Genomic DNA, 24,109 nt, shown 5'->3' with positions numbered 1-24,109 from the left:
TCATATTTTTTCTTCTGGAGAAAGTCTTATTTGTTTTATTTCGGCTAGAATAAAAACAGTTTTAAATTTTTAAAATCCATTTTATGGTAAAAATTATTAGCCCCTTTAAGTTATATGTTTTCGATAGTCTACAGAACAAACCATCGTTATACAATAACTTGCCTAATTACCCTAACCTGCCTAGTTAACCTAATTAACCTAGATAAGCCTTTAAATGTCACTTTAAGCTGTATAGAAGTGTCTTGAAAAATATCTAGTCAAATATTATGTACTGTCATCATGGCAAAGATAAAATAAATCAATTATTAGAAATGAGTTATTAAAACTATTATATTTGGAAATGTGTTGAAAAAAAAATCTTCTCTCCGTTGAACAGAAATTGGGGGGAAAAAACAAGGGGGCTAATAATTCTGACTAAGTGTATGTGTATATATACACACACATACACACACACACAGTTGAAGTCAGAATTATTAGTCCTGCTGTTTATTTTTCTCCCCAATTTCTGTTTAACAGAGAGAAGATTTTTTTCATTTCTAATCATAATAGTTTTAATAACTCATTTCTAATAACTGATTTATTTTATCTTTGCCATGATGATAGTAAATAATATTTGACTAGATATTTTTCAAGACACTTCTATACAGCTCAAAGTGACGTTTAAAGGCTTAACTAGGTTAATTAGGTTAACTAGGCAGGTTAGGGTAATTAGGCAAGTTATTGTATATATAAATATTTATACCATATAGTATAGATTTCACTACACCTTATTATCAGATATACACTAATTAAATTCATATTTGATGGTATGAGTTTGATTGAAAGTTAAATATTTGTTTTATTCTACGAAGGTTTGTCATTAACATGTTTAAATTTTCAAATAAAACATATTATAATTTAGACAAATGGTCTCTTAATTTTTTCCATAGCTGTTTAATGTAGTATAATTATAATATTATGTGTGTGTGTGTGTGTGTGTGTGTGTGTGTGTGTGCGTGCGTGTGTGTGTGTGTGTGTGTGTGTGTGTGTGTGTGTGTGTGTGTGTGTGTGTGTGCGTGTGTGTGTGTGTGTGTGTGTGTGTGTGTGTGTGTGTGTGTGTGTGTTCTCGAGAGAGAGAGAGAGATTATCATCATTAGATTATTAGATCATTATTTTTATTTTATTATCATCTTTATTATTATTATTATTATTATTATTGTTGTACTACTACTACTACAACTACCACTACTACTATTTACTGTGTTTACTGTGTTTTTTATCATTTAATATGAATTTAATATGTATGTTCTTTTAATGTAAACGTTATAAATGCTTTGGCAATAAATTTGCAGGCGGTTCATTCCGCTGTGTGTTCATTCCTTGATTAATAAAGGGACTAAGCCGAAAAAAAATTATGAATGAATACGTTTGTAACAAATGTCATGCCAATTAAGCAATTGTTCAATTTAATTGAATTAAGAGAGTTTTACAATGATTGTGATGAATGTATATATTCATTTATAATCTATGAAATTACTAAAATGATGGAGAAAATCTTTATTGTGTGTGTGTGTGTGTGCGCGTGCTATATTCTACATGCACGCGCGCGCTGACGCTCACGCGCTCACAGTAGCAGTTGTATCATCATCATCGTCATCATCATCAGCGGGCCTTCACAAATCACACATCAACTCAACAACCATGTAAGTAAAATTTACATTTACAATTTAAAGCTCAGCGATGTCATATAAACATGTGATTGTATATGTTTTACTTTTTAATCTCTAAATATTGGTGTGTTGGGAAAGTTTGTGTTGTTCTAATGGGCGTGAATACGGCTAAAGCAACAGGTTAGCCTTTAGCTTAGCTTTAGTTTGTTGACATTTTGGAGTCTTTAATTTACGCTCGGTCTTGTTTTCGTTTCCTTTTATTTGGTATAGTTGATTATGACGCCTCAGTGAAGTTTTATTGTCAGTTCGAGTGTTTAAAAGAGATTTTTGTGTTCGCATTTCTTCTACATGCTAACTGCTAGCAGTTTGTTTTGACTGATAAAAGTTTGTGGAAACTTGAACTTTTAAGCATAAACAAACCACAAACATATCACCATCAAAATACCATATTTGTTTAGTCTCAAGTGTAAATTTATTTTAATTTTGAGTGCGTTAAACGAATGCAGTGTGTATTTGTCTAAGTTGCGGCTAATTTTTTTTAAGTTGCGGCTAAATAATCAACCAATAAGTTAAACAAGCTTCACAAATGATTGCTTGTCATGTTTTCAACAGCCTGTTCAATGTTGTTATTATGCAATTGCTCGGTGCATTTTGTCATATACTGTAAACAATAACTTTTAGTCACCTATTATTACAATTTAAGAGATAGTTCACCCAAAAAGCACATTTTACAAACTATTTACTCACTATTTCGTTCCAAAGTTTTGCTTTTCTGTTTTCTGGTAATCACAAAATAAGACACTTTTGAAAATGTTGAAATCTGATATATCTTGACATCCATAGTATACCAAATGGTTACCAGTTTACAACATTTTTCAAAATATCTTGTGTTGTGTTCAACTAAAGAAACAAACTCGAGACAGATTTGGAGAGTGGGTTAATGATTTTCTTCATAATTCACAGTTAGGCATTGTAAGATTCTGGTATGATAACCTTGGATAAAAAAAAAAAAAATCAGTTTCACGATGTTGTGATTACTGCTCTAAAATATATTCTTTTAAAATGTCTAGGTTAAATACACTTTTTTCCACTTTGAGCACAATATATTTTATTTTGAGAAACTTTTTAAATGTTTTGGGACAGTAAACAAGTCAGGCTAAATCATTCAAATGAATTATTGACTTCTGCTGTCTTCATTACTTTCAAAAACACAGATTTCATTACAATTTTAAACTGCATCTTTGGATATCTTTTCTGCTGGAGATACTGTTGTCCTAAAATACAAAAAAAAAAAAACGTCCATATATCGTAGAAATGGTATAGCAGAACATTTTGGTGGTTTTAAAACCTTGACTTTTCCCAAACAGTGGTATACCCTAAACGGTTATCGTCCCATGCTTATTCACATTTTTGTCTTATATTTGTTTAGGTGTACTATACTTTAACAGCTGGGTGATTTTGCCTAAAATTAAAATCTCGATTAACTTAACATTTTGATTAGATTACGATTAATGAACGATTATTTTAATTTATTGCTCTCATAGTTCACGAACAAGTTTTGTACAGTAAAAATTCTCACTTTAAACAAACAGTGCATGACTTGATTTTAAAATAATTGAAGGAAACACACTATCTATTATCTATGATTATTGGTTGAACAGCTGAAATTAAAACACACATTGCCTAAAACCAACAGTCACTTTTCCTATTAAAAAGGGAAAATAAATAACCTGCACTTTTGCAAATAAATTAAAATATTTTAATGTTTTTCATATTAAACGACGTAGAAAATAAACAGTATCTTTTCTAAATAAAGTAACTCTTGTATATCCTGTAAATAATATTTGATTTTATAACATTATTATATAACAGTGCATTTCTTGCATCCTCTGTAAACAAATATTTTTTGTAAAAAAGAATTTGAATTTAAAGGAAAATATGCCATCTCAAAGCATCTCTGGCACAGCTTCCATTCATCGCCAGTGTAGTGCCAAATAAGGCTTGAGCAGAGATCAAATGGGTCTTCAAAGTGCATGCAGAAGTATAAATTAGTCTTAACTGCATGCCTTCCTTTTTGTGTCGGCATCAGCCATGGTGAGGGGTATAGACCGCATAAAGGCTGCGCTGGACCATATGCTTGTACTCGACGCAGAAGTATAAACAGAGCGCAGTCACGTGACTCCACACACAGTAGGGAAAGTAATTGAAATAATTGACCTTGATCGGTTATAGGCCCTCAATGTCGATTTAGATTATTTTTCGATCAATTGCCCAGCCCTAACTTTAACCGAATGTAATTATGGTACTGATTGATGCTGGATGTTTAAATGAAAAAATATATTTCACCACACAATTTAATTGGGGTAAAGTAAATAGTTATTTTTTAATTCACTTTAGGGCTGCACGATATTGAAAATATCGAACATTGCGATATTTTGTTTCACTGCAATATACATTGCGAAATGACTAATTTCACTATATTATTTAAAGAGCCCCTATTATGGGTTTTTAAAAAATGACCACGCATGCAGTGTGTAACACAGCTGTAAGTGAAGTGAAATATCCAGCCAAGGCTTAAATCCGTGTTTAAAACTATTGCTTCGTCTATAAAAGAGTCGACTCAGAGTGGTTTAAACGAATCGTTGAATTGAATTGAGTTAGCATCGCACTTAGGAGGGGTTTGGCAGCAAATGAACAAATCATATGAGAGTCATTTGGATAATTAGGTAAGTATAAATGCATATTATACAATGAAAGTGTTTTTTGACCTTGCATGCATATGTCTGTTGTTGTTGAAGCCCACCAAAACCAAAATATGACCTTTTTAATACGTAATGGGGGCTCTTTAAATGGCTCAATTTGGAAAAATGTAATGAATTAAGATAGATTCATTTTTTTCTATGCAGTTCATCTAATACGACGAAGCTAAAATAAAAAGGTTAAATAAACAGTGGTTCATGGTTTTCTGGGGAGTCTAACAGTATATAAATACACATTAAACAATCAAATGTAAAATAACAGGGTAAATAATTGTATACAGTAATAAAAAAAATAATGTATATTAATTTCTTTGTGTTTTAATCTTTAATAAATACTCTAATCATGCGATGTGAAAATTACGGATACACACATTTTAGTATGGATGCTCAAACGATATGTTGTTCAGCCCTAATTCAAATATTCTGACTTTCTCCTTAATATAATTTCATAAAAATATTCTTTTGCAAATTCTAAATAGGGAAGTCATATAAGCAGCTAATGACTATCAAAGTACAACATTGTTCACAGTCAATTAAATAGTGCTAGTGTTGTTGTGAAGTCATACTTGCATGCGATTTCAGACCGAATATTCAGACTGTTCAAAAATGAATGAATGTGTGAATATAAAACCAACTTTACCTCCTCAATCATAATTTTAGTTTAGCTATAATAGATTTAAAATACTCAAATGTTATATGATATTCAACAGACAATTCGCAAACACTATACATCAGTAAATCAATGAAATGTGAATACTTTATTGTACTAATAAGGGAAGCTATTTGACTTTATGTTGCTGAACTTTTTTCAATCACAGTTAAAGATCAGTGCATAGATGTGAATCCAGCGGGAGGGTTGTACTGGTATCCTGTTTTGATGATGTATGATTATCATACTCTTAACGTTTTCATATCTACAGTTAAAAAAACCCCTGTGCATATTAAGCATGAGACGATAACCGTTTTCAAGGTATACCGCGGTTTGGAAGTGTCAAAGTTTTAAAATCGCCAACATTTTCTGTAATATCGTCCCTAAGGTATCTGATATTTTTTATAAATATGCAGCTTAATCAAGGCTTAAATCTGAAAGTGTGCCATGTTTAAAACTATTGATTCATTTATAAAAGAGTCGACTCGTAGTGCTTCAAATGAATCGTCTTGATAACGAGTCTTTAGCCATTTCGGCGTCACGTCCATGCGGAACTTAAGCCCCGCCCAATTGTTGCGCAAATTACAGGAGTTTTCCAGGAAAAATAACAAAATGGGAGGGTGGCAGGAGATGGGTCTGAAATACGGGAGACTCCTGGGAAAAACAGGAGTGTTGGCTGGTATGCTCACACATGCACTATGCACTCTCACTACTTCAATGTTGATGATAAGCCATGGTGGGCATTTCACTTTGTCTCGCGCTGAACGCTGTCGACCAATGCAACAGACTGTCATTGGTCCAATCAGCGCAGACTAGCTTAGCGCTAAGGAGGGATTTGGTAACAAATGAATCGCTGAACAAATCACACGGGAGTCGCTTGGATAATTAGGTAAAAATAAATGCATATTACAAGACAATGAAAGTGTTTTTTGACATTGCATGCATATTAGACTGTTGTTGGAGACCCTTAAAACCAAAATATGACCCTTTTTAATGTATAATAGAGGCTCTTTAAGTCTTTGGTTATGAGATATATTTAAGTTTAATGCAAAATCTAGATATTGTACAACAATTAAAGTATTTTAAAACAGCAGAGATCCCCTTGTGAGACTTTTTAACATCAAAAAGTTGATGTTAAAAATTAATTTCAATATATATATATATATATATATATATATATATATATATATATATATATATATATATATATATATATATATATATATATATAAAACGTTTTCTTCTTTTTTATTACTCTGGAACCCGACTGTTGTGTTTAAATGCATCATGGCATGTTCTGTAGTGTTGGCATATCTCATTAGGAAACCTCATGAAACAAACGTCCCTAATAAACACAAGTCTTCTTTGCAAAATCAATTTAAAAAGGAGCATTTATTGAGTCAAAATGCTCGAGGATTTCACTGCTGAGATTCCTGCAGTGATCACATGATCTGAGGGCGAGCGGTGCCTTCCACGTCTGGGTGTGGAATGTGTGTGTTTTTCCTTGCTCTATATTGAGTCCCGATGATTCTTTTAATGTCACTTTTTAGTGTCTTTCTGTTCCTCTTTCCTTTCCCCACCCCTCAGCATGGTTTAAATTTCATCTGAAGCATTAAACAATAGTTAAATCCTTTCATGTGACTTTCTCATGACTGTCTGCGGTATAGAGATAGGATTTTTCCATTTTATTGTTATTATTTTTATTTCAAATAAACACTCACTTTGGCGTCAGATGTAAGCAACAGCATCATTTTTTAGAAGATTAATTACAGAATTTGAAATATTTTTGTATATTCAGTAATAATGCTATATATTTTGATGATAACATCCTGAGCACTTCAAAATATAATAAATAATAATTTATTATTTGAACACTTAGAAACATTGACATGAATTATGTGGCTACTTCTAAATGTTTTGTCAAAGTCAGCTTTGTTGTCAGTACTCCGACATGTACAGACAGTTTTTTTTTTTTAGAGAAGTTAGTTACTTAGTAAATTAGTAACGTATTTTCAATTAAAATTTTTCGAAAAACTCTTAATTTCATAAACTTAAGGCATTAGGCTCAGTAATACATTAAGTTTGATTGATTATAGGAAATTTAGAGTTGAAATTACGTTACTCTCAGACCCTGGGTGCACACAAATAATAAAAACACTACAAGAGGAATGTAATTATACAATAAATAAAAATAATTTGAGTAAAAACATGAAATACAATATATTTTTTATATTAGTTAATGGATTAACATTTACGAATGAGGTCTTATTGTTAAGTGTTAAATAGATTCTACTTCAGCATCTGTTTGAAACATCAGAATTTATCTATACATTAAAGCGATACATACAAAAAATCGTGTTTTTTTTTATTTATAAACTAGGTTGATCAGTTCTCTTTATTGACTGCTAAATTATAGAATTTTCAGTTTTTTTCTGACATTTTTTCAATTCTCCTTTAGTTGTATAGCGCTTAAACAATGTAGATTGTGTCAAAGCAGCTTCACATAGAAGCTCATAGTAAATAGGAACAGTGTAGTTCAGTTTGTAGTGTTTAAATTCAGTTTAGCTCAGTTCAGTGTGGTTTAAAAATCTGGAATCATTTGGAATCTAGAATTCCCCGCATGTTTTTACATCATCCCTTTAAATCTACTTTTTAGGGTAGCTTTTGTGTGGTTTAAGACATTTCTTTATTTAATTATATTTGCTTTCTATTTTCTAACTTGTTCTTATGCATATATTTAGTGTGTATCTTTTGCCTTGACACATTTCATGTGTGCTTTTTAGATGCTACTTTTAAAGACACTAAAATATACAAACAAAACATTTTTACAATTATTATTAAAGTAATGTTTTTGCAACAATATTATGATCATTTATATAGAGAGACATATAAAGCTTTAGCAAATATCACAACAAGAAAATTTGATTCTGCAATATTATGCATAGTTCGATTATTACAAAGGGCTTTACCATCATAATCCTCCTTAAATAAACTTGTTTGAGCTAGTTCCTCCTGTTTTCTCTTCTTCATCAGAAGTTTCTTCATTTCCTGTTATAGCGGTTTCACACACACCACTCTGTGGTCTCACCTGCTCTTTGTCTTTTAAAATCTTCTGTAAATCGAGTTTGTTTGGTTTTTAAAATGGTCTGTTTAGTGTCTTTTGTGTAATGCTAACAGCACTCCCTGCTGAATCTAAGTTGTAATTACTCATTTTACTCCCATTTTACTCCATATAGGCAAGCTACCACTAGGTGGCAGTACAATATGCCACTACGTTTGCCTGCACTGGAATTCTTACTGCCTTAAAATACATAAAAGCATTACATAACATGCAGTAAATTCTATATTAGTGTTTGAATATTGTACATTTTGTAACATCCTCTGATGCAAATTAGCTTTATAGCTAACTCTAGCACAACATGTCATGTTATGCATTTCCACTGTATAAATAAACTATGATATACTAGGTCTTATAATTCATGTTTAATTAATCTGTCTTTATTTCTTTAGCACTTTTAAAATGTAGATTGTGTCAAAACACCTTAACATAAATGAAGAAAAGAGAGTAAAAAGCCATAATGCAGGAGTGGCCAAACTTTTTCATATGAAGGGCCAAAGACCAAATATCATTGAGAGCCGTGGGTCGAAGGTAAACTTCGACCAAACTACAGTATATTACATTGCATGGCTAATAGGGTTTATGCCGAGCTAGTGTTGTTCCCATACTGATAAACTTCCGGTGACCGGTTATTGTGACTTTTTTTTCCATTTTATACGATTGCTTTTACAGCATTGATGTTGTCATGTAATTAAAATACATTCAGTTAAATAGACTTTAGCATTCATTTAGTTGCTTAAGCGTAACACTAGACAAAAAGCCGTTTACTCACACACGCCTGTCAGAATTGGCAGGCAAGCGCAGAAGTTCCATTGAATATACTGGGGTAAAATAAATGCTCAAATTATAAAGACATGGCGGGGAAAATGTAATTTAATGCAGTGCTTCTTGTACAATCTGAGACCCACTTTATATCGGATATCACTCAGCCAGTGGAGATTGCTGATTTTTAAAGAAAATAGACCTTAAATGCGCCGATTTTGCATTGGCATACAATTGACCGGAAGCGATTAACCCAAGTTACTGGCAAATTAAAAGTCCCATTAGCACGCTTCGGCATATACCCTATTTGCTAAGTTATTTAATAATATTTCAAAATAAATAGAAAACCTTACTTTAAATGGTGTTAACTAATGCAGTATAACTTTTAAAATGACAACTCATTGGAATAAAACCCATAAACAATCACATTTATAAGACAGAGGAGTTCAATGTTGAATAGACTTGTCAAGCAGAATCTGCCTTTCACTTGATTTGCTCACCAAAGTCTCTGCATTGTCTGGTGACAGCATGTACATTAAAACAAAATCTGATTAATTTACACCATTAAATTGAAACATTTAATTTTGGTTAACTTTTAAAAATCAAACAAAGGGCTGCACTAATTGACAATTTCGAAACCATTCCCATCATTCTCCCTCACTCCTCAGATGGGATGGTGGGCCAAATCAAAGGTTACCATGGGCCAACTTTGACCCGTTTGCCCTAGTTTGGGCGTCTCTGGTATAAATAAAGTAAACTATGATATTCTAGGTCTTATAATTCATGTTTCATGTCTTTATTTCTTAACACTTTTACAGTATAGGTTGTGTCAAAACAGCTTAACACAGATGAAGAAATTAGATTCAAATATTTCATGTTTTTAATTGTTGAACATTCAGTACAGTTTAAAAAAGTGAAGTTTCATAAACTAATTTCGAGAGGAGCACGTGATATGATTGAGCACGTCTGGCCACTCATCTGTAATCAGTAATAATCCAATCAGAGTGATCCTAGTCTACTATAAATGGATCATTTTCTCCCTACTGTTTTATCTTCGTTTGGAAGAATCCCCCCTTCCACCCCATCTAATCCTTTTCCTCCCTTTTCTAAAGGGGGAGCTCTCGAGACCTACCTGATCTCGGATCTCCTGATATGCTTATCGACCGGGCGGGAGCCCTGGGCTCAAATATCTCCGAGCTCAGGGTTCTCTCCCGGGACAGCATGCCAAACCTGCTTTATACGCCAAGCATATCTAAGTGGGAACTCTTGAAATAAGAAAATACTGTAGTCTGTCAAACAAAAGCTCACAGATTTGGATTATATTTGGGCCCCTTTTCTTCTTACTTTCTCTTATTTTTATGTTATTGTTGAAGTTGAATGTTTTATCATATTTTTAAATGTTGTTTATAGGGATGCTCCGATCAGGACTTTTGCAGCCGATAACGAGTACCGATTCCTTATCATGGTGATCAGCCAGTACCGATTCTAATGCTTCAAGCTTAATAATGCGTAAAGCATATTTTCTTTGAACCTTAAGAGAGGATCTCTCCTTACCTAAGAGAATAAATTAAGGATGCTGCATATAATAACTTAAACACATCACTTATAACCATTTAGGTGTGAACATGTCATGGTCAGAAGCAGCTTTACAGAACAATAGATTGCACAGATAAAGAATATTGGTAAGAAAAATGACTAACAATGCAATTTGTAAACAACATGTTTGAATCAAGAAGTTTGAAGTGCATATTTGATGCATAAGTTAAAATGCAAACCTAAAAATCCATGACTTCTTTACTAATAGGAAATAGGCCTATACTGTTTATTGCAACAAGTAAAGTGAACTTGCAAGTTGCAATATTGTCAAAAACACAAAAGTTTCAGTTCTTATATGTAAAAAGGCCTAAATACATGCAAGGTCATGCAAATATTATCTCCAACTAACAAGCATACTTGCGATCAGTTCATGAGGTCAGGCATCAGAGAGTACCGATCGAGTCATTAAATGTAATTATCAGCCAATACCGATCTCTGGCCGATTCATCGCAGCATCCCTAGTTGTTTGTTTATGCATCATTTCTGGGCATTATTGTTTTTATTGATCATTACCATCAACCATTGCAACTTTATCTTTATGTAACATCAATATGAGAAATTTTTGACAAAATTTGAGACAATTATACCATACTTGATTAGGCCTGTCACAATAATCAATATGTCGACTTATCGCACAGCATATAGACATGACCTCAATCATTTTTTGGTGATGATATATATATCAGCCATACATTAAAAAAAACAATTCTAGCAACATTTTAGCAGTTCTATTGGAGGTGTCAGTATGGTACTACACCAGGCATGGGCAAACTCGATCCTCGAGGGCCGGTGTCCCTGCAGAGTTTTGCTCCAACACTAATCAAACACACCTGAACACCCTAATTAGTGTCTTCAAGATCACTAGAAAGCTACAAGCAGGTGTGTTTGATTAGGGTTGGTGCAAAACTATGCAGGGACACCGGCCCTCCAGGATCGAGTTTGCCCATCCCTGTACTACACTGTAGTATTTACTATAAATTACTATAGTATGTTTTTATGTGGGTGTCTGACATCTGAAAATACCTTTTTGTTAACATTTATTATTATTTATTTAGGATATGAATTTTTACATTCTGATTCCAATGCCTGATTATTCAATTGTTAAAATGACTATAATTAAAATAATATTCTTAAGAATAAAGTATGATGTGTTTTTTGGAAGAGTGGACTTGCATTGTGATGATATTATATTGTCATTCTGGCATTATATAATGAGTGGCATAAAAGGGACATGAGATGAATATAATATCATTTATTGCAATATATTTTGGTGCAATATATCATACAACAAGCAGTAGGTAGTGCTGTCGCCTCACAGCAAGAAGGTCGGTGGTTCGAGCCTCGGCTGGGTCAGTTGATATTTTTGTGTGGAGTTTGCATGTTCTCCCTGCGTTCGCGTGGGTTTCCTCCGGGTGGTCCGGTTTACCCCACAAGTCCTAAGACATGCGGTACAGGTAAATTGGGTCAGCTGAATTGTCCGTTGTGTGTGAGTGGATGTTTCCCAGTGTTGGGTTGCAGCTGGAAAAGCATCCGCCATGTAAAAATGTGCTCTAAGTTGGCGGTTCATTCCACTGTGGCGACCCCGGATTAATAAAGGGACTAAGCCGAAAAGAAAATGAATGAATGAATATCATACAACAAAATAGAGATCGTGACAGGCCTTTACATGGGAGGGGGTAGGGCTGGGCGATTTGGCAAAAATTATTTTCCATATTGAACAAATACATTTCAATATAAGTTGTTGATGCTTCCAGATTTAAAAGAGTACCCCAACAATGACTGAAGCCACAAAAATTAGAGGGTCCATTAAATGGCATAACGTTTTCGGTGGCCAAAATTTGGTACATCTCTGATATCAACACACTTTTAGATTCCTATTGTTGCACATTTCTCTGATGTGTGATTGGCTTTTAGATCAATATAGAGGAAAAACATTCTGAGCTTATCATTGTCGTTGAAATAAATGTTATTGTGATTCGATATAATATTATTTATTGACCCAGTCTTAGGTGGGGGGTTGTTTATTGTATTCATTTATTTATTTATTTGTTGAATGTAAAAAAAAAACTAACGTCCTGATATTCTTTGTATATTCTGACAATCTACACAATGTTATGTATAGTTCCATTAAACATACTTATAAATAAATAAATAAATAACAACAACAAAATAATACAATTTGTGGAGCATTCCAGCAATTCAATACTCTACAAAAGCACATTACAATCTACACAATGTTATGCATAGTTCCATTAAACATACTTATAAATAAATAAATAATAAATAAGTAAATAAATAACAACAACAAAATAATACAATTTGTGGAGCATTCCAGCAATTCAATACTCTACAAAAGCACATTACAATCTACACAATGTTATGTATTGTTCTATTGAACATACTTTAATTAATTAATTAATTGATTGATTGATAGATTAATTGGTTAATTAATTAATTGATTGATTGATTTAAAAAAACAACAACAAAAAAATAATAAAAATTGTGGAGCATTCCAGCAATTCAATATAGACTGCTCAAGTGTTTTTTTTAATGAAATGTGAATTGTGGGGTGTTTTCTCTGTTGTAGGTCCGCTCCGGGTGCAGATGCCTCTGGATCTTCAGGGAGTAACCGCAGGCTGCAGCAGACGCAGGCACAGGTCGATGAGGTAAAACCATACACCGTTCATAGCATTAGAAAAACAGTTGACTTGAGGCTTCTTAGACATGTGAACAGTTAATCCTAGTACCACTGATGATAGTAGCAGGATGTGCACACAGTGAAGAATGTGCTAATGAAAGGAAATTATGATCAGATTGTTTTTACCCGCTAGAATTGGTCACTTATGGATGACACAAGATTTTAATTCATGGAGGCGATCCTCCCATGTGCTCTATTTGTAGAAGCACATTAAATATGAAGGTTGTATATAATTGTCATTATTGTAGACAATTAGGGGCCGGATTGTTGGAACCATTTGTGATATTTAATTTATACTTTTGTTTATTTGTTGTATGATTATTGAGTAATTAAGATTAATACTATTATGCAGTATTATTCTGTGTCACGGATCGAGTGGTTTAGTGATATGGATTAGCTCCACCTACATTTCACATCAGCTCACCTGCTTAAGTAAGGCCACACAGGTGATGGGTGATCAGCTTGCAGGAGTTGCAGGGAAACAGTCTTTTGACTGTTGTTTCTAGCATTTGTCAGACAAATAAATGAATCTTGACGCATGCGCTATAAATGCTTGGACGCGTCATAAACATCACCGCTCCTGTCAAAACGGCTCCATATTAACCAATGGATGTCGGAGACCGTTATACACGTTCTATTGGATTGTGTTTTAGTTCAGTGAGGAATTGATTTTATCCAGTGCATTCCTTTGAAGAGCTTTTTAACAGTGTTAATTCAAATACAGTTTTAGAGCTTTAAAATAATCAATGTCTGTAGTAGACATTTTCCCACCATGAAAATGGCCATACACTCAAATTATTTTTGCTGCTTGTTCAAACTACTTATTTAAAACAGTCGAAACAACACAAGTCTTGAGATTTTTTTTCTTTTTCTTGACAACTTATTTGTTTTATGTTCTATTCACTTAAATTTTTAGGTTAACTTAATGATTTCTGTTTAGACAGCATGAATTAATTGTGTGAAACCCTGCATTTTTTACGGTTTAGAAGCTGGCATGGCGTAAAACTCAAGCAAGCAAGCAAACAAACAAACAAATGCAATTAAAAAAAAAAGCTTGAGGAAACTATTATTACAAAAGGAGATTATTACAAATATTACAAAGGGAGAGTTCATATTGATCATGATAGGGATTTCAGTGCTGGCTTGAATCATCTTAACGCTGGAAAACTCCCAAAATTCCAAAGTTAAAAGAATGGGCCAATATAATGACTAAAAGGGCTTCGTATGAACGTTTACTTTACAAATTACATAATAAGGACAAAGCAGGGGTCCCTGTATGTATCCCAGTGTGGGAAGACTTTCGGTCTTATGTGACGATGTCTCGTAACACAATTTAAAATTACTCAGTTTTTTTATAATATTGTACTTTTGTCCATTGTAACAACTGTATACATCCTGGCTTTACATTTAGTAGGCTGCCAGTGATCATTTGCAATATGTGTTTGTATTATTTTGTCATGTACCAGAAGAAAACAATAAAAAACGTCAATAAAAAAACATAATATAAAAAAAAATCATAATTTTATTCATCAAGGATGCATTAAAAGTTTAAAAGTAAAATTATAATTATATAATATATATTATTATTAAATTATATATTATAATATATATATATATATATATATATATATATATATATATATATATATATATATATATATATATATATTATAATTAAATTATACACACACACACACACACACACACACACACACACACTACCTGACAAAAATCTTGTTGTTGAGCCCAGTTGTAAGAGTAACAGTAATAAATTTAAGTTGATCATTTGGAAAAGTGGCAGAAGGTAGATCTGTTGAACTGCATCCCAATCATCACAAATACTGCAGAAGACCTACTGGAACCCACATGGACCCAATATTCTCATAGAATCAGTCTCATCAGTCAAGTTTGGTGAAGGAGAAATCATGGTTTGGGGTTACATTCAGTATGGGGGCGTGCGAGAGATCTGCAGAGTGGATGGCAACATCAACAGCCTGAGGTATTAAGACATTTGTGCTACCCATTACATTACAAACCACAGGAGAGGGCAAATCCTTCAGCAGGATAGCGCTCCTTCTCATACTTCAGCCTCCACATCAAAGTTCCAGAAAGCAAAGAAGGTCAAGGTGCTTCAGGAATGGCCTGTCCAGTCACCAGACATGAACATTATTGAGCGGGGGTAAGATGGAGGAGGCATTGAAGATGAATCTGAAGAATCTTGATGAACACTGGGAGTCCTGCAAGAACGCTTTCTTTGGATTAATCTTCAATGCCTCCTCCTTCATCTTACCCCCGAAACACAATATTCATTCTTTTTACACTGCTCCATGACTTTATATTCTATACTGGACATTATTTCTGTTAAGTAACAAGACTTTAGTCTAAGCAAAGTCAGACCTTACTGTCCTAATTAAATCATTAAAAATCAAGACATGATCATATTTTTTTTGGTAAAATAAGCTTAATCTAGAGGCCTTTGCCTTTCATATTAACCACTTCTGATACCAAATAATCAACCAGAAGTCAAGTTATTATTTGCTGTTCCTAAAACTTGGATAGGCAACAAGACTTTTGTCAGGTAGTGTATATATACACACATTTAGCATTAATCATAAATGTTACTTGAGCACTATTTCAGCATATTAGAATGATTTTAGAAGGATCACATGACACCAAAAATGAATCTGTTATCTCAGAAAAGGTACCCATTTAAAAGTATTTTAAATTTAAAATGTAATATTTCACAATTTAACTTTTTACTATATTTTTGATCAAATAAATATAGTTTATTTTAACTCCGTGAGTTTTAAACCATGCTTCTTTATCAAAAAAATAAAAGATTTCTCTATATGTAATACAGTTATTACATCTGTATGTGTGTGTATATAGAGATATATAAGAGATATATATAAATGTGTGTGTGTGTGTGTGTGTAAAAAAAAAGCATATACATTGTAATACAGTGTCAGCAATATATCCACTTGTCTTCAGCTCTTACTGCAGTCATATTCATGATTTGTGTTCGAGGAAGTTAGTATCAGGTCACAGTTATATCCCCGTTGACCTCTCCATCAGACGTCTTCCTTCAGTCTGCCCGATCTCATTGGCTGCCGGTTGGTTATGTAATGCCCCATCACAGTGGTTATGCAACAGAAACATGGATTTGCCATGCTGCCCCACCTACACTGATCGCTCTTAAAGGGGCGGCGCCTCGTCCTCCTGCAACAGGGTTTGTGGAGCACTAGACTAGAGCATAGATGACACGCCTGGAGGTTTGTTGCCACTGACGCTGTTATGTAATGTCTGTTATAGCAGGGGATTTTTCTGCATTCCCTTTCTTAAAACATCTGTTGAAATAGAAGTTCGGATTAAATGTGAGCAACAGGAAATGACATCATGGGCATCTGCGTTTGATAATCACAAACAGATCAAAATAAACTAAAAACAGACTTAGGCGGTGTAGCCACACATGTTTAAAAGTGTTAACATGGGTGTATAGAGTTGAAGTCAAAATTATTAGCCTGTTTTTTTTGTTTTTTTTTGTTTTGTCAAATATTTCTCAAATGATGTTTAACAGAGCAAGGAATTTTTCACAGTATTTCCTATAATATTTATTCATCTGAAGAAGGTCTTATTTGTTTTATTTCAGCTGAAGTAAAAGCAGGTTTTAATTTTTTTAATACCATTTTAGGGTCAATAATAACCCTCTTAAGTTATTTATTTTTTCGATTGTCCACATACAATGACTTGCCTAAATAACCTAGTTAAGCCTTTAAATGTCACTTTAAGCTGAATACTAGTGTCTTGAAAAATATCTAGTCAAATATTATGTAAATAAGTATATTATTAAATAAATATACTGTCATTATGGCAAAGATAAAAGAAATCAGTTATTGTTTTATTTAAATGGAGTGTTTTCAGATTATTCGCTCGTCGCTTATGAGGTTCCACAAGGCATTGTTTTAGGTCCACTGCTTTTTTTTAATGTAGTCAATTATTTAAAAATGGCTTGTACAAAAAAGCTCTTGTTATATGCGGATGATGCAGCAATAATTGTGTTTCATGAGAGGAATCAATTTATTGAAAATGAAATAATTAAACAAATTGAGGAAGTCTCTGAATGGTTTTGCCTTAATAAATACACTATATATTTGGGTAAACCTGAATTTATTTTATTTGGTTCAGCTGCAAAACTAAGAAAACGTGTCAGGTCAGAGGTAAAAGTAGGGCATCAAATTATTACTCCAAAACAGGAAGTTAAATATTTAGGTTGCATTTTAGATTCTGACTGGTGAGAAGATGGCTGTTATAGTCCATTGAAATATTTGTTCTAAAATTTAGTTTTTAATTGTAAGACAGGCAGAGCTCCTAGATACCCAAACTTGAAAAATATTAGCTAGTGCATTAGTGCAGACATACTTTGACTATGCTGCAGCTTTTTGGTACAGCTGCAGTTAAAAAAAAATAAAAATAAATTGCAGATGACCCAAAATAAGTTGTGTAGAATTGTTATGAAAGTACCTCCACTGACACATTTAAATAATGAACATTATAGTCAAAGTAATTTTTTAAAAGTTGAGAAAAGGGTCAAATTTCTGAAATTAGTGATTGTGTTTAAGATTTTAAAGAAATTTGTGCCAAAATATTTTCTTAATTATTACATTTTAGTTAGTGACTGTCATTCTACAAGAGCGCGTAGCAGGAATATTTATCCTTATAGATTTAAGAGTGAATCAGGTAGAAATTCTTTTTTTGTGTACTAGCTCTGTTGCTTGGAATGTTTTGCCCACGATTTTTAACAGAGATTCAATTTGAGAGTGTTTTTAGAAGGGAAATTAAAAAGTGGTTGCTTTACAGTTGAAGTTGAGGACTTTGTTGTGTTGAGTTGCTGAGATGAAGATGTTTGCGCTTATGTGTATTTTATCCTCGACAGTTTTTAAAATATGTATGAATGAGTCTAACTGGACTTGTTTGTATATATATTTTTTAAATTGTCAAATAAAATCAATCAATCAATATTTACTAATGTGTTTAAAAAAAAATCTTGTCTGTTAAAGAGAAATTGGGGAAGAAAATATTCAGGAAGGTTAATAATTCAGTGCTCAACTGTATATTATTTGTATAAGTGTTGGTTTAAGTTTTTTTGTGTGAGCAAGTATTTTATAGTACTTTAGAAATACTCAAAAATGTATCTGTCTATGTTTATAAACTATTATTTTTGATTTACCAAAGTCACACAAGTGGCAATTTCACATACAAAATTGAGGGATGTCACATCCATAACGACACTTTTTTCCTCCTAAATGCAAAATATGAAATAAAATAAAATCAATCTTTTGTTTCTATTGAGAGCCAACTCTTATTCTTATGATTATCATCTTTTCTTATGGGTTGTGCAGTTTAATTTATAGGATTTGTACAAAGTATGTTGTGTGCTGTAAACTCGTATACTTGTTTTGTTTATTTTCCTCATTTAAAGTATAAAATGCTTACAGATTGATATTTTTCTGACCCCTTAACTGACACTCTTAACTCTGTGGTCAGTTGTTCTGGAAAATATAAACAGTTGCTTCAATATAATATCAACATATACTTTCTATGTCAATTAATGTTTTGAGTTTTTACTGCAAATGTCACATCCATAACGCTGGTATTGCTCTATACATTTCCTTGTTGTTTTTTATGGAGATTGGCTAGTTCATCTGCCCTATTAAGTTGAGGATTGTTTTCATTCTAATGACTCAAACAAACAGGTAGAAAAATGTCCTGTCAGACCAGATGAATCATCAGTGTTCCTGGTATAATGTTTCCGCTTTAACACAAGCAGTAAACAGATACCAAATTCCTCCTCCAGAGATCAGACCTATAATCAACGGTTACACTTTAAATAAGTGGCGAGAGGAGTGGGATACATAGGAGATTAATAAATTGTACAAAATACAACCTGAAACTTCAAACTGATTTTAATACATTTTAAGACTAGATTTGATGGATAGCATTGGACATGCAAGACTTACTCATGTTTTGTTTTGTTTTTCTTTTTGTTTAAGTGTACAGACCCCACCCAGTGTTTGTTCTGCAAAATTCATATTACTGTTATTCATATTCTGCAGGACTGTCCTGCTGTTAAAGACTGCAGAAAGCTTTTTAATGAAATGAACTCACTCAAGGAGTTTAGCAAAGTGTCAATAGAAGAAATTGTAGATTCTTTATTATATATAAACGTGAAAAATCATATTTAATGTTTGTGATTTTTAATTGTATTTTTAATGGGGTTTTTTTTTTGCAATTGAAATAACAGTTGTTGCATGGTATTAAATGATATGATATATGATATGATATGATTATGATATCAAATGAAATGATATGATATGATATGATATGATGGTAAATTGTTTCAAATTGAATACATTTTTTTCTGGGCACATCCTCAAATTAAGAAGTTTTTAAATATTGAAATTGTACATTTTAGACTAGATTTGATCGTGTTTTTTTTTTTCTTTGTTTATTTTTTAGCAGATGTCATATATGATATGCAAGACTAAATCAGGTTTTTTGCTTAAGTGTGCAGATATTGCAAATTCATATAACTTTTAAACACATTCTACAGGACTGTCCTGCTTTTAATGACTTTTCGTCTTAAAGTTCGCATGAACCAAACACTGTGATCATTTGTTTAATTTTTGTTTTTTGTATTGTGATGCACGATGGCATAGATTTGTTCTTGACATTGGTGGAACCATATTATCTACAGTCTATATCAGCCTGCTGAAGTGTCAAAGCAAGGAAAAAACACTAGCATTAACATTACTGTTATTATGATGGACTTATTCGGTATCAAACTTGAGATTACTTACACTTTTCATTGAAAAAGCTCCTTATGTAAACCTTATTTTTGCTGCCACCATCATCACACACCTTTTCTTGCATGGGAAAATTCTCCTGTAGTTTTGGCTCAGTTACAGTACATCTGAACATAGCTATAGCTGTCACGTGACAGTAGTGATATGCAATCACAATGTTCATATGTATGTTTGGGGGCGGTACGACTCGACTAGAGAATGTGATTTTAACCCTTTCTTCATGTCAAGCTTTATGTTGACATGCAATTTATTTTAACTGAATTAAATTATTGGTGGGGATATTTCAGTAATCAGTGGATATTGGTGGGGATATGTCCCTTCCGTCTATGCCAATTCTACGCCCTTGCAGACTCCTAGAGAAACTGAATATTTAATGAGTAAACAATGAGTGTAGCTTGTTTTTCTACTGCGAGCTGATTGGATGTAGTAAAGTATGCATTTCATTCAGAAAGATGGGGGAAAGGGTTTGGGGAGACACCTCCTCCTCACCATTTCTGTTTGTTTTCAAAACTGACAGTTGGAGGGGTGTGGTTAAGTATGTTAGCCACGCCCAATACCACAGACATACAGAGAATTTAACCGAAAACAATCAGGAAGTGCCTTTTTAGATTTCAATTAAAGATTACAAGCAAACATTTTTATCTTAATGATGCACACGAATGAATTGTTCACCACAAAACTTGCAATGTGAGCTTACTAAATCAATATGGTTAGTTTTGATTTCATTCGTACTTGAGGAAACCTTCTACTCCAGTGCTGTTAGTATGAAGTGCTGATTACTAAGGTCCTGCTGCTTTACAGAAGCCTCCAGCCATCCTGCCAAAAGATTCACATCATTAAACTGATTACTAAACCTCCATCGCTGCTCAGACAGCTGTTTGTTTACACACATGGCACCATTCCTTGACCTTGATTACTTTTTCAGGCTTTAGCATCACTTTTCCAGAGTTCTCCAACAGCCTTGCGGGCGTTTTTTTTTTGGTTTGTTTTTTTTCCTCCAGGTGGTGGATATAATGAGAGTGAATGTTGATAAAGTCCTGGAACGAGACCAGAAGTTGTCAGAGCTGGATGATCGTGCCGATGCCCTGCAGGCCGGAGCGTCTCAGTTTGAGACCAGCGCCGCCAAACTCAAGAGGAAATACTGGTGGAAGAACGTCAAGGTAAAACTAGTAGTTTGGTAATACATGCTTCAGTAAATAAAATTTATGAATGTTTTTTAATTACATCTAATTTATTAATAAAATGTATATGTTTTCAGAGTTTTGAGGGATAATTAGTGACTATTTCAGAGGTTACTGTAGGTCAAACTATACAAATGATGCGTCTAATTTGTCAGTTGTTTTTTACACTACATGTAGATATTAGCACCTATTTTACAAGAAATGTGTTTTGTGAATACTTAAGATGTCCATCAGTGCTCTAGAACTGCCTGTTTCAGACTGTTGAATAATGTTTTTGAGAATTGATTGGCGCGATTATGCATTCATAATGGGCGGGTCAAATATATATTTATATTATTCATTTTTAACTATTAATATGTAAGATAAAGACCAGAGAAAGCTATTTATTACTATCAAAGGGCTGACCCCCTCCCACAACCCCCCCCCCCCCCCCCAACATTCATCTTTTTTTAATATCCTTCAGGGGGGGGGGTCAAGTGTTAATTAGAGGAGTCAAACCCCCCTGTAATTCGCACCCTGCTTTTAACTAATATCTTTAAAGGCATGATTATATTATTAGGTTAACTAGGTCCACAGAGGAATGTACCGGCAACTTATCCAGCATATGTTTTAAACCGGAGCACCCGGAGGAAACACGAACACAGTGAATGAGGCAGCGCGAATGAAGCTGCGTGAGTTGAGCGTTTTGTGCGATTGACGCGCTTCACCCACGTACCGCGCTAGTCGCTCGAGTTGGAAAATCTGAACTTCAGCAGACATTCGAGCCTCGTTAACCAATCATGAGCTTGGTCTTGTAGGGGCGTGATTATGATTATGGCGTAGCGCCTATTGTTGGTGTCCCAGGGGAAAATCGTCCTGCCGACACCGGACAACAGCTCATCAAACTAAGGTCGGCTCAATCTGACGCACCACTGAAGGCTCCATCATCCACGTATAGTTTCTGGAGGAGTTTATGAACTCAGAGAGCTGGGGGCACCTTTGAATGGATCTAGTGGACTCAACGCAAACGAATCATTTTTTTTAGCCTTCATAAAAGCACATAAACACAGCTAATCTCTCAATAAAATCAATGCTAGCCATTTAGCAATGAAGCTGGGTCACCGGGCAGACAGAATCCCTGCCTATAGTGCGAATCAGTGTCTGTTGTGAAGTGAATTTGACGTGCGAATGAAGCGAGTAAACTCAAAATGTTTTATGCGTGAATAGCACGATTTATCCGCGCGTGCCGCGTCTGGTGTGAACACAGCATAAGTTTTGAAAAGCTTCATTTCTGTCATCACTAGTTGCTACATTGTGTTATAATAAACTGACTAGCTGAAGTGCAAGCAAATACCAGGTGGAAGCAAGACCATAATGTCTCACTTGTACTTTATAAACGACTTTACTTTTAGTCCAGTTGAACTGCCTCCACTGCAGTTCATTTTTAAAATATAGGGAATAAAAAGACATATATTTAAAAAGAAATATTCTTACCCACTAAATTGTCAATTTGTTGTTGTTGTTGTTCGCTGTCTTGCAGATGTGGGCCATTTTGATAGCCGTGGTTGTGATCATCATTATCGTCATTGTCAGTAAGTTTCACTTGAGGTGGCAGCAGTGTGAAAATTCAGACTCCAGCTCTGTGATTGTGTTGGAAGTATTCAGGACATTACTAAGTGGTTGATGAACATATACTTCATGCATCTCCTTATATGACTGTTCATTTTTCTTTTTGTTTCAGTCTGGACGCAGTCATAAAGTGGCACAAAGTCTGGTTGTGATTGGAGGAAAAGATCAGGATCCGAAGGAGTATTCACTTCAGAAAGACGAGAGCGAATGAATGAACAACCGAATGCTCTTCCAATAAGTTCTAACCTGCTGATTTTCAAATGCATATTTTGTAAACCATCTTCAATGGGTTTTTCTTTTTTTTTTTTAGGTTTTGTTTTTAATGCCTAGAGTTGAATATGTTACGAAATCAATTCCAAATATATCAAACACACTCCTTTTGTGCTCAGCAAGTGAGACGTGTTACAGAATTATTCAGAAACACACAAATAACAGTTTGCTATCTTATTATATTGACCAAAACCCATCTAAACTCATATTTTGAATGTCATCTGACTCCCTTGTGGACTGTATTTTATTGGACTGCTGAAATCAGACACTCTTTCTGTGCCAACATGATATGAGAGCCTTTCCTGAACAACCACAGACGTGCCATCAGATATACCAACAGACAAACTCCACTGCCAACCTCTAACGAAACACATGCACAGAAATATTATATATAAGATTGAGATATTATTGAATTTTGAAGTGATCACTCACTAGTAATTTAACTGCCTTACATCTATTGCTTTGTGTAGAACTAGTTTGCTTAGAAATTGCTTCGCTTAACAAGATCTCAGTAGTATTGAATTTTTGGGGGGGTTTCTTCACCTCTTGCTCACGGTGCCAAAACATTATTTTATAGCTTATTTTGTACGTGTCTCCTTGGATGTCTCACATGTGTATAAATTGTAAACAAGTGCAATTCTATACTGTGGCCTTACAAACCGAATTGCCCCAAGTTGGCTTAATAAAACCAGGATTTAACATCCTTTTGTACTCACCTAAAGCCTTACTTCTGTTTGTTGCCATTTTTTATTAATATATTCTACAAATGTGTTCACAAATTCACTCATTTATTTATTTTCATCCGCTTTTCCGGGGCCGGTCGCAGGGGCAGCAGTCTTAAGAGAGAACCCCAGACTTCCCTGTCCCCAGACAATTCCTCTAGCTCATCCGGGGGGATCCCGAGGGCTTCCCAGGCCAGCCGAGAGACATAGTCCTTCCAACGTGTCCTGGGTTTT

The 24,109-nt window shown here is 33.9% G+C and overlaps 1 protein-coding gene across 1 annotated transcript; it reads left to right on the top strand.

Annotated features, from left to right (window-relative positions):
• The first annotated feature begins 1,594 nt into the window (after window positions 1-1,594).
• vamp3 (vesicle-associated membrane protein 3 (cellubrevin)) lies at window positions 1,595-23,874 on the top strand. The gene is made up of 5 exons (XM_056468416.1): window positions 1,595-1,682; window positions 13,121-13,199; window positions 21,096-21,254; window positions 22,795-22,846; window positions 22,996-23,874. Coding segments are annotated over exons 1-5 (309 nt in total). The 5' UTR covers window positions 1,595-1,680; the 3' UTR covers window positions 23,013-23,874.
• The last annotated feature ends 235 nt before the right edge of the window (window positions 23,875-24,109 follow it).

Source organism: Danio aesculapii, chromosome 11 (genome assembly GCF_903798145.1).
Source record: "Danio aesculapii chromosome 11, fDanAes4.1, whole genome shotgun sequence".
NCBI lineage: Eukaryota > Metazoa > Chordata > Actinopteri > Cypriniformes > Danionidae > Danio > Danio aesculapii.
This window is presented reverse-complemented; position numbering and strand designations above follow the sequence as displayed.